This window comes from Montipora capricornis, chromosome 13 (assembly GCF_036669925.1).
Source record: "Montipora capricornis isolate CH-2021 chromosome 13, ASM3666992v2, whole genome shotgun sequence".
Classification (NCBI taxonomy): domain Eukaryota; kingdom Metazoa; phylum Cnidaria; class Anthozoa; order Scleractinia; family Acroporidae; genus Montipora; species Montipora capricornis.
The window spans coordinates 36,604,942-36,617,407 of record NC_090895.1 but is presented as its reverse complement, the minus strand read 5'-3'; the positions used below and the strand labels follow the sequence as shown (position 1 = coordinate 36,617,407).

The 12,466-nt window shown below is 36.5% G+C and overlaps 1 protein-coding gene across 1 annotated transcript in view; it reads left to right on the top strand.

Annotated features, from left to right (window-relative positions):
• Positions 1-2,454: 2,454 nt before the first annotated feature.
• The window catches only part of LOC138028934 (roundabout homolog 1-like), a 44,621-nt gene continuing 34,609 nt past the window's right edge, over positions 2,455-12,466 (top strand). The window contains exons 1-4 of the mRNA XM_068876582.1: positions 2,455-2,623; positions 9,908-10,066; positions 10,410-10,700; positions 11,247-11,525. Of these exons, the coding sequence (XP_068732683.1) occupies positions 9,991-10,066; positions 10,410-10,700; positions 11,247-11,525 (646 nt within the window). The 5' untranslated portion in view covers positions 2,455-2,623; positions 9,908-9,990. The remainder of the gene's footprint in view (positions 2,624-9,907; positions 10,067-10,409; positions 10,701-11,246; positions 11,526-12,466) is intronic.

Sequence of the window (12,466 nt, the reverse complement as noted above, 5' to 3'; positions counted from 1 at the left end):
TTCCGTTGAACCCGCAGAGCATCATGGACACGTGACCCGTGTAACAGTTACCAGGCGCCACACAAAAAAGGAGAAAAGATACTGTCGGAAGTGAAAGGCGAAATCCCAGTGAGTTGAAAATCTTCTCCCATGGAGTATATAGCGCTATTTTCCCGTGCATGTATTTCCGTGCCAAATGGAAGCAATTATTATCGATTATTATTTGTTATCAGTTCTCATGAAAGCTGAGGAAAAGGGTAAACCAAAAGGGCCAACTGGAAAACATGGACTGGACTCTGGACTGGACTTTGGACTAGACTCTGGACTGGACCCTGGACTGGACCCTGGACTGGACTTTATTAAACGAAGTTAATATTTAACCAATCATATAACGATTAACCGCTTCTATTTAATTATTAACCAGCGAGAATGAGAATGGATGTTTTTTTCAAAGGGAACATAAACGAAAAATCGAACGATGCTGCCCAGAAAATTTAAATCAAGTCAAGTTACCATTACGTGAATGTGACGACGATATATCTCATCCGTGCGCTGTCTAAAGAATGTTAGGAATGTAGTCCAATTCAATATATTCGATATGTTAAGCGCAATCTCTTTGCGCACTATTTCTCCAATTGAACCAGCCAGGAAACTGCAAAGTAAGCACTTCAGTTGTTTACAGCGGTAAATTAACGTTACAAACCCCGCCACTTATACGCTTTGCTATGATTGCGTGAACGCTGTGAAAGTTTGAAGTCATCAGGTGACAATGTAATGTCGTCACGCGATCCTATCTCGTGCGTGTGCTATTTTAGGAATGTAGTGGACCACCCCTATAGTGAACATTTTTATCACGTTCCAGTTCTTATCACACAAATGTTCATTTCACACGAAACCACGCTGATGTAATTGTACCGATAACACTAAAAAGGTTGATGACAGTTCGTTTTTTTCGGCGTATGTTAGCTTGGGTAATTTGTGAAAGACGTAACTGCAAAAATATTCGAAAAAGAAAAGAAAGTGACGAAGGAACTATACATTCTTGTGCAGTTAATTTGTGCATTGTATGGAATGGGAATAAAGTAGCGTGCGAAAAAGGACGATTGTCTAATAAAGGCTAAAGGATTGCCTAACAAAGGCTACTTATTCCGAAACGAAAAGATATTCCTGATAAGTAATTTCAAAGCAAGATAATTTTAAGGCGTTGTGGCTCCCTCCCTGTTACATAGTTTTAGTTCATGTTAAGCGCGACCGCAAAGCGATCGCGCTTAACTTATCGAATATATTGAATTGGACTACATTCCTTATATTCTTTAGACAGCGCACGCATGAGATATATCGTCGCCACAGTATTCACTTAATAGTAGCTTGACTTGATTGAAAGTTAGTGGGCAGCATTGTTAGATTTTTCGTTTATGTTCCCTTTGAAAAAAAAACATCCATTCTCATTCTCATTCTCGCTGGTTAATAATTAAATAGAAGCGGTTAATCGTTATATTATTGGTTAAATATTAGCTTCGTTTAATTAACTTCGTTTAATAAAGTCCAGTCCAGGGTCCAGTCCAGAGTCCAGTCCAGAGTCCAGTCCATGTTTTCCAGTTGGCCAACCAAAAGGAAGGAAAGTTGTTTTTGTATGCGTGTGTGTATGTATCTGAGATAATCAGTTGTAATTAAAAGTACCGCGTTATCTCATGTTTTTTTTCCAATTTCCGGTCTAGACAAGGCCCCGATCTCATCAACTTTTAGCCAAGGGCCACGCAAAAGAGGCGCGGGTAGAATTTTAGTGGTTTTGATTTATTGGCTTATGGGTAAACAAAAGATCTGCGGTCAGCCCCCATATGAAAAAAGAATATTTTTACGGTCTCGAAGGGCGATAGGGCAATAGATGTCCTTAAAGTGTTAATATTTTAGTCCCGTTGGCTAAAACGGGGAGGGGGCTAGAGCTTGTTATCTTTGGGTTTTTCAAATAGTCAGGAAGTCTTTAACGAGGAAAAATGATTATGTATTAATGAAACAAAACCCCTTGCAAATTTTTGGCGGAGACACGAAAAATGCAGCAAGTTCCTTTCGAATTTTTTTTGGCCACGCCCATATTTGCGGTATAAGAAACATTACCAAGTTTTTCTCAGTCCAAGAAAAAGCATTTCGAGGTGGTATCGAAAGAAAACAGATTGTACCTATCTTCAAATAAAAATCGCTGCAGATTTCATCAAGATTTTTCAACCGAAATTGCCCTTTTTTAGCGGGAAATTTCAAAGAAGGTAAGCTAATTTTTGGCTATTTACCATACGCTTACCCAAAATACTTGAAATTCTCAATTTCAAAATCGGTTTTAAAAGGTTGTGAAGAAGTCAAGCAAAAGGATAAACACATTGATTTGACAAAGTTTAATATCTATTGTCTTAATAATAACGTACCCAAAAAACAAAAGAGCTTTATTTCCTAAATGATTGACATGTGTCATGAGTCGCCGAGAAAAGTGGGATGAAATTTCACATGGGCAGTTTGCGTTGTGGAGTTGTGGAGTTCTCGAGAGGTCATAAATTTCTCACGCGCGTTTGGTGAATTACAAAACAGTTTTCAAGCTTATGTCATCTGTAGAGGAGGACTGAAGCGCCATCTTAGATAAAGACGTTATTTTTGGGTATGTATCCAATCAACAATGAACATGAACAACTGACACAAGTGACTCGCATTTCGTAGGCATTCTGACAACAGTACTTGTTATTTGTGTTCAGCTTTTGTGTTCGCTGTTTGTCAAGCTTTTTACGGTTTTCAGTGTAGTTTTCCTTAATGATTTCTTAAGATTTAGTTTTGGGTTTATTTCACGTTAACTTCTTTGACCGCCAGTGATCTTTGTAGAACCGCCATTTTTAACTTTGTCAGTGCGTACACTGAAAGTATGTCGACGGAAAAATGAAGTCATTTAACCTGATTTTGCTCCAGAATCGGTAGAATAGACTCGATTCCTAATTTACTTGTGCGGTATTTTTTAAGAGAAAGAATGAAAACGTGCTTGGCTTACAAAATGAGGATTACGTATTTATTTGTGGCGACGGAAACTCTAAGTGCGTCGGGATTGCAAAGGAGATTTCATCTGCAGTCGGTTTTGCCTATCTTGAATTATTTTTTATTAATATGTAGAAGGTTAAATCTTAGAACCTTACAGTCCCTAAATTACACTAACTTACGTATCAAACAAACTGTTTTTACTGATCATATTCGCTGTGTAAGCTCTCATGCGAAGGCCTTCATGAAGAGAAAAACCACAATCTATAAACTTGCTTAAGATATTCCCTGTACGAAATTTGAGCTGTTGAGTATAAGTGATCATCTTAAAGTTAAATTTAAATAACAGACTTGCTAATAGGTTCTCTCTTAACATTTTGTGGCTCTTTAAAAGAGATGCGAACGCCTGCTGCACCGAGTCAACTGGAAACTCTACTCACTTCGTCTGTACATTTGTGCAAGTGAATTGTATGTTGACAAGTTTTCAATCCAGCTGTTTAGTAATCATGATTCAATTTCAATTTTCTTCAACAAAGGGAATTTAGATGCAAGTATAAATCGAAATTTTAGTTTATCGACAAGTCGTCTACAAGATATAACCTAAAGCGATAAAAAAACAAGTCTTTGTGGTCGTTGTTTGGCGGAGCATGTGTGTGTCTTCTAAGAAACGTAATATGGTTGTTGATATTTAATTTGCGCCTTGAGTGTCTTTTCAAAGCAACTTTACTGGAACCGCCAAGAAAGAAAATATTTCGTTTTTTTAGTGGCTTTATGCCATGTGATCATTCGAATGAAGCAGCTTGCTGATTGATGTTGTTAAAGCCCATTGTGTTGATCAACTCAGACATTATAATTTCTGTATCAAAAAGTACAATGATTATAATTATTATTCCTTGACAAGGAAAATTGTGCAATGATTGGGCTTCACATTTGGTAGGTTTGCTGGTAATCACTGAAAATAGCGTGTAAATCCCAGGCTGTTTTTTTGCTGTCATCCAGTTTGTGCTTTGGCAGGGAACTCCCAGTCACATTGTGAAATTGAAGTAGAGTTCCAATATCTGTTTGAATTTGTTGTTTTTGGTTCAAAGGGGGCAACATTTTAGCTGTGTAATTTTGAGATGTTGCAGTGTGTAATTTTTCTCTTTTGGTTAGCTTCTGCAACCTTTGATAAAGGCGATAAGGAGAGCAATAATCTTATCCTTGTTTAGAATATGGTTCCTATCAGGAAGTTTCAAATGTCAGTGTCTTAGTCATGTTCAGACAGGAGTGCCTTTGGCATTATTTTAGGCTCTCTTCTACTGGCTTGTATACCAGAATGAGCAGGTTATTCTGCCAAGAGAGACCCTTCTTTTGGAGATTGGATGGCCTCGTCTAGCTCAGGATAATCCTATGCAGACCAATGACCAAAATGTAACAGGTAGTCATAAAAGTATTATAAGGGCCACACAGGTCAGATTGCGGTAAGAGCCCCACTTATTATCAGAAAGGACCAGATGGAGACACCCAGTTAATGATGTCATGAATGAGCCCAAAGATCAATTATCGATTTCAGAAGAATGCACCATTTATTCTTGATATGGAACAATATGCATTAATTAAATGGTGCAAGATTCATTTAATTAATACATGGAAGAAACAGAGAAATCCATTGGCATTGTTAAACTGTCTGTCTGTTCAATGAATAACCAATGTTTTGCTTGATTAACAATGTTTTGCTTCAAAACTTGGATCTGTCGCTCACAACAGCCAAACCAACCAGTACGCAGCTGACGAGGAAAGCATTTTAGTTATTTGTGCTGGGAGATCTACACAGTTGTTTGAATTGGTTTATAGTTACGTGTAAAATGAAGGACATGTGGGTAACTCTTGAATTTCTCAGTAGGGAACTAATGATAATTTATCCAACATGACTTGTGGATTATTCGGGTTATTAATAGTAATGTGTGTAAACATGTATTTAAGGCCCTTTCTTTAGCTGGGGAAAAAACACAGACTTGAACAAAACCAGCGACATAAGAATTCCACCATCAACGGTTGAGCATCAACTTCCAGATATCATGTGTTCATAACCTGGTCATACATGTACTCTCAAGGTCTTAAAAGTAACTGAGAAGAAAGTGCTGCCTTTTTAATTTCATCTGGAAATGGTTAGACTTCAAGTCTTCTCAGATTAGGAATATGTAAAATTGATGGTTGGTCCTGTCTCACAACCCTTCCAGTTAATCAACCCATGCACTTTTTGTTGTTTTTTTTGTTGGTGGTCTATCTCTCAGATAATTATTATTAACTGCTGTGAGACTAATGTGATATGTGTGGTATATAAATGCATTACGAGAAGAAATTTGTGACCATTATTATTAGTACCCTTTTGGCATTGACCCAAGAGAAAAATTTAATAAAAATCCTCATCAAGAATAATGCAAGTTGTTTTTGCAATAATTAATTTTATTGTAATTGGCAAACTGTTTAACAGTGCCTATTTGAGCTGTAAGTCCTCTAAGGTGAGAAAAACCATGCTAGGAAGATTGGCCCAAATTAGCAGGATCAGAATAGAATAGAATAGAACTTTAATAGGATCATCCTGGAAAGGTTTTTCAGACACTATTTACAATGACTTGAATATGTTAAATACTAAACTACTTAAGTTATAAATAATGAATAAAAGAATTCATGATAACATTATAAAAAGGCCTGCTCTGTAAGTTGCCCTTTTATAACTTACCCTTTTATAACTTGCTTGAAAGACTGCAAGGAAACACATTGCTTTATGTCATCATCTATTAAGTTGTTCCAAATACTAGTTCCTCTACACTGTATATGCAAATGTGTGTTGGCCAGTAGCAGTTCTATACAAAGGTATATGTAATAAATCACGATTGCGGGTGTGGCAGGCATGGATATACTAGAGCATTTAGTGAATTTATCTTCCAGATATTTAGGTGCGAGACCATTAACACATTTGTAAGTTTAAACAGAGTCCCTATAATACAATAATTGTTTAACAGGAAGCCAGTGAAGCTGGCAGAGTAAAGGAGTCACGTGATCAAATTTTCTAGAATTCTTACAATTTTACTCGCAAAGTTCTGAATTTACTGTAATTTGATTATGTTCTGAGTTGAAGTATTAGACCAGACGGTTGCGCAATAAAGCACTTTACTAAAAACTAATGATATGATTAATAACCTAAGTGTCTCTTTGTCAGAGCTTTCTTTAACTCTATTTATTTGATATAGCTTAGAAAAACAGGAAGAGACTGTTTTTGAAATATGATAGTCAAAAGTCAAGTGAGGATCTAGAATGTCTCCCAAGTCCTTGGCGTAGACAGCAGGTTTTAATATCATACTGAGAAATGACATACTGAGGTTTTGTGGTAACTTATTTAACATCTGTCTAGTTCCAAGGAAGAGGAGTTTGGTTTTATCTGGGTTTATGAGTAAGTGGTTCTCGCAGCACCATTGGGCTACGCTGAGGAGATCTTGTTCCAGCTTTCCAATAGCCACATCCAGCACTGACAGCGGAAAAAACAAGAATAACTTCAAATCATCAATGTATAATTCCAGGTTACAAGAGCTGGGTGCTAAGGGTAAATCATTCAGATAAATGTACAGAAAAGCAGTGGTGATAAAATCGCTCCTTGAGGAAGGCCGTGGGTGATTGGCAGGGTGTCCCAGTAGGTAGATCCAACTCTCACTTATTGATATTGACTGGATAAATAGCTCTTGAACCAATTGACAGTCAAAGGTGAGGCTCCTTCAATGGACAGTTTGCGAAGCAGCCTTGCATGGTCAATGCTGTCAAAAGCTTTGAGAGGTCTAGTAAAACTAGAGCAGTAATCTGCTTTTTATCCATTGCTTCAAGTACACTATCCGTGAGATGGATCATGCCAAGTGTAGGCTCACAGTATGCAACAAAGGTGATGCAGTTTGGCAACTCCTATTACAACCTTCAAGTCCATTTAACAGGTGTGAAAGCCTGTCTTATCATATCAGTTACTTCTGTCTTCCTGAAGATAAATAGATCATTTGGATAATTAAGAGCCAGTTTGAGTTTTCCGTATCAGAACATGACTGTTTTGATGTTACAAAAATCATCATCAGTCATAGTGATTATTACATTTCAAATTGATTTTACAAGATGATCAGTATGCATAACTTTCAGTACAGTGCCTGTCTGTAAATTCAAATAGATGTACAAAGCAAGCACATTTAAACTTACCAATAACCTTTTAAGCAACAAAATGGTGTAATGCTAAACTGACATTATCAGGGTCCAGCTTTTGGTTTGTAGTATCGCTAACTATTTTTACGAGTTGTGCTCTATTTTGACGAGCACAAAATACAAACAACGAATTGAAATCCTGAGTGGTACCATGCACCAAAACATCTAATAAGCTATTTATAATCCAACTTTTTTGCACTAAATTTTTAGCAAAAGAATTGTAAACAACATAGAACGTGTGACAAATTTTATGCTCGCCGGACAACCTCAGCAACTAAACTGGACAAAGTGGTTCGCTACTGTACAATAACCTAGTTTACAAATAGCTAACTGTACAATATTGTGGAATATTTGTACTTGTTTCGTTTTTTGTACTGCTCTGAGTCCAAACTTTCACTATGGCTTACTGGTAACCAAAATTTTGATTGCACAAGTAGGCCATATACTTGCACAGTTGAGTTTTATGAAAAGTTAATATGGATCCCAGCTTCTGTCTCAAATCATTACCCTGTTTATTGTTTTTTTTGTATGTATTCATGCAGAGCAAGAGAAACTTGCAGAATTGTGATGAAATTATTATTATAATGGTTTAGTTTTGCTAATGCAGTTAACTCTCTTGTAAGCGGACACCATCGGGAATCGGAAAAAGCGTCCGTTATCACAGCTGTCCGCTTATGAGAATTATTCCCATAATGTGACATTACAAATACATGTTGGACTCTTATTCATGTCAAACAAAGAGACAGCTTGCTTTTCGGTGGACAAATGGAGATAGGACCAAACTGACCCCATTGTTCTTTTGCTCTGTCAAAGGTCATAGGTAGTTTTGTTTGAATTGCAAATTAAGGACAAACTTATTTCATTGCCAAGAGTCAATTATTATACATGGGGTGTCTGCTTAAAAGAGAGTGTAAACAAAAGAAAAATCAAATTTTAATTTTCAAAAGTGTCAGTGTCCGTTTACAAGAGAGTGTCTGCTTACAGGAATGTGTACATAAATACAGAGTTTGACTGGAAGGTAAAATTGCGTAATTACAAAAGTGTCTATTAGTAGAGCTGTCTGCTTACGAGTGTCCATTAGTGGAGAGTTAACTGTAGTAAAACCAAGTACTCTTTTCTAAACAACACTTGGTCAAACACTTCCTTTGTATTTCTAATGGCAACCAAGGAGAGCTTGCTTGATAGGGCTTCAACCAAATGATCATGCCAAATAATTTTATCCATAGGTGTTAACTGCTGACCAATAGACCAATAGGACATTTATCATAAAGTGTTTTGTAGTTTTTTTGTGTGAAAGGTCATACTCTGCAGTAAGTAGCTCTCCAGGGAGGTATGACGTTTGCTGTCCATTGGTAGCTTTCATGTGAGTGTTAGAAGGTAAAAGGTGTGGTTTACAGTACCAAAGGAAATATTGATCTGTACCATCAATAGTTTCCATCAGAATGTTCAGTAATAAGTGTTTTTCAAATTGTAGACTCATAATGACAATATTAATTTTATGTTGCAAATTATAGGCTTGTGGTTTTAGAATCAGAAATAGTTTTCCGTAACCTGCTGTGCATGTAAAAGAACAAAATTTGATTTTTGTGAATTTAAATAATAAATGAAAATCCAATGATAGCAATCAGCAGAAGTGTTTATCATGGCACTAGATTACTGTGCAGTCGGTTTGTTTTATTTGGGCCAACACCCAATGGCAGCTGAAAGATTTAATTTTTATCATTAAAAAAAAAATTACGTTGGCAAATTTAGAAGATATGACTCAGCAGTTGAACTTGTGACAGAATATTATTTTGAAAGTGTACTCTTCAGTTCCCCAAGAATGTGGTTTCAGAGATGTTAATTATTTTACTTCATATTTTTCCTGAACTGAAACCACATGTACTGGTCGATGTATGTGCAGTACTGGAATTCCTGATAATCAGAAGATTTTTGTCAAGTAAGACTATATGTACAGTTAAACGTAAATAAAGCACAGGTACCGTATACATTGCTACAAACAACATCTACCGTTCTACATTGTAACGAAACATCAAGTTAATTTAGTTTAGCCTGGTACATCAGCAGGTCTGTGTAATGTGAGAAACTCTGTTTGAGCAGCAGAATGTTGGATGTTCCTTTATGATAAAAAGCAAATAGTAATTATTTTCTAATAGTGGTATCATTGAAAAAATTATGTTGTCCTTGGTAATTAAAAATGGTGTCAAGTTTTCCAATGAACGTCCTAATTTGTACTTAAAACTCTCTCAGCAAAGGGAAAATGTTATAACTCATTTCCAAGGTCGTGAAAATCTTGGATGAAAGTTTTCTTTCCCATGCATTCACATAGCAACAGGCCTATTGTAAATTAAAGGGTATTTTATTCGTTATTTATAAAAAGAAATGGTTCTTAAAATAATGCAGCAATGCAAACCCAGATGATGCCATCCAAACTTTATCTTGTAAACATGTTGGGGGGATTACAGTAATTCCTTTACAAACTTTTTGGCAAGGAAGATATAAAAGGCTTCTTACCATCAGCCCCTCTTGCCCATGTCACAATTTTTTACTTTATGCTTTGTAATCTTTTGCAGAGATTTCAAGCCATTTACGTTTACATGTTGATTGTAAAGACACAATAAACTGTACTTGTAAGTTGTAAAGAAGATTATCAAGTTGTTAGTGACATTATTCCTATTAACAAACTGGTTTTATTTTTCAGAGTTTTTTAAGATGTGGCTCCAAATATCATCTGTTTGACGTTGATGAAAGAAAATTTCATTAATTTACCAGCAGTCTGTAAATATGAGGACGCATAAACCTTCTGTCATTTTCATCTTTTTATGGACTTTTTGCTGTGTATGGATAAAGTATATAGAAGGTGAGGACCAAAAAGGTAATCATTATTCAAGGGCTGTAATCCCAAATTTCTTACTTACAGTAGAATTTTACACAGTTTAACTTTATCATTGTCATGAAAGATGTATGAAATTATTATTGCAACTACTGATGTGAAAGATCATTGCAACTTGTGAAACAACTTGCACTGTTGCCAAGAAGCTGGTTCCCCATTAGCAAGTAAAATCATATGAGGTTAGATCGAGGAATTCTACAGTATAAATGCCACTCTTGCAATGATTGGGGAGGAAAAGATAAGAATTGTGTTATCTATAAAAAATTACCTTGAAGATGATACCTTTCCTTTCTTGTCTTATGACCAACAGGAAGCCCACCAGTAATAGTTGCACACCCTTCTGATACTGTTGTCCAAAAGAATTCTCCAGCATCTCTTAACTGTAGTGCCAGGGGGTCACCAAAACCAAAAATTTATTGGTTACACAATGGACAGAAAGTATCGTCTCAGGATAGCCAAAGACATCTCTTACCCAGTGGAGCACTTCATTTCCTACGAGTGGTCAGGTCACGTAAAAGGACGGATGCTGGCATTTACCAGTGCGTGGCTTCTAATGATCAAGGCACTGTCTACAGCAAAAATGCATCTGTAATATTTGGATGTAAGTGATTTAAAGCATCGATAAATTGTTCATTGTGACTAGTGCAAAATAAATTTCAAGCATAAAGTTGTGGATGTTCCACATGGGGACCAGCCCCAATGTCTCATACATTGTAGGTTGTGCACAGATTAAGCTGTCTGGTTTGAGGTGTACTCTGTACTTATTACAGGAAGGCCCTTCTAGACTTGATTACCTTGTTACTGTGACCTACTTCTCACCTCAGCTTTAGGACTAGTGCCTTGAAAGTAGGCGGACGCTGGGTGCAAGGCAGGGAGGTATCCATGGCAACTTCATTGTCCTCCAAGCAGCCAACACTTGAGGCACTGTCACACTGTTCAATTAAACTGACACAAAGCCAAAGGGTGGCACAGAGGGATACCCTTCCAGATAACGCAGGTTAAATGACCCTTCTGACAGACCTTAGTATATACATGGAACTAAAGCCATCAGGAACATCCTGCCAAAGGACTGCTATCCGCCATCTCAACTCTCCGTTAGTAACATTTTGTAACATTAATTTTATTTATTTTCCATATTTTTTGACAGCATTTAAGACTAATTTTCGGAGTCAACCCAAGAATCATACTACCTTTACTGGAGGGACTGTGGTATTGAATTGTACACCTCCAAAAGGACGCCCCCCACCCACTGTGATCTGGCTTCATAATGGGCAGTTAGTGTCAAATAAAAGCAGAACACTTGTTTCACCAAAAGGAAACTTAACAATATCTCCAGTTATGATGACTGATCAAGGTTCTTACGTGTGCCGAGCCAAGCATCCTTTTGGAACACAAGATAGCAAGGTGGCTGTGCTGACTGTTAAAGGTATAAGAACTGGTTGAGATGGTTGACACACAGTCGTTTCTGATGTGACAAGAGATAGTAGTCATAAAATTTGCATCTGTCATAACAAAGGCAGCATTTTCTCTTGAGACCCTGGGTGTTTATAAGGTTGACTCACTTTCTCTGGCAAATTCCATTATTCTCTAACTGAAAAAAGATGGTGGGCCTTACTTGGGTTTTAGTCATACCTGAAGCGTTTTTCAAAAATATAGGACAAAAGTTATATTGCTTTTTTAAAATTCAAATATTCAGTGAGCCAAGTGGAACAATACTTTCAAGTTAAAGGGCCTGCCCCAATCCACCACATGCCTGCATCAGTTTTTCACCATTCAGGTAGATCTGTGCAGCATGTCTGAGACAGTATTGATGTATCAACTTTCTCTGAGGAAAGGGACATTTTTAGACCACATTCAAGATTTATTATTATTATTATTATTATTATTATTATTATTATTATTATTATGCACTATTTCAGAAAAGACATGATGGACAAAACACTTAAAAGAAAGAAGGAAATAGACTAATATTATTATACATGAGTGAGAATTAAAAAGTAGAAAAGTGCGTAGTGGCCATTGTAGCAAATTCTTTCGAGATGGCCACTATCATAGGAATTAGATGAAAGGAAAAAAATATATATACATATATGTATAGAAGTGAACTGGCAAAATAGATGGTACAGATAAAAATTAAATTAATAGTAATAAGTTAACAAATTGCCCGAAACGGAAAATACCATAATAGTCCTAGTTTGTCTACCCAAATTTTGAATAAGCATTGTTTTGTTTGCCCTTGGGACCATTGTAAGTCCCAAGAGAAACTGGAAACAATGCTTATTTAAAATTTGGGTAGACAAACTAAGACTATTATGGTATTTTCCGTTTCGGGCAATTGACAAATTCGCATAAATATACAATATTATT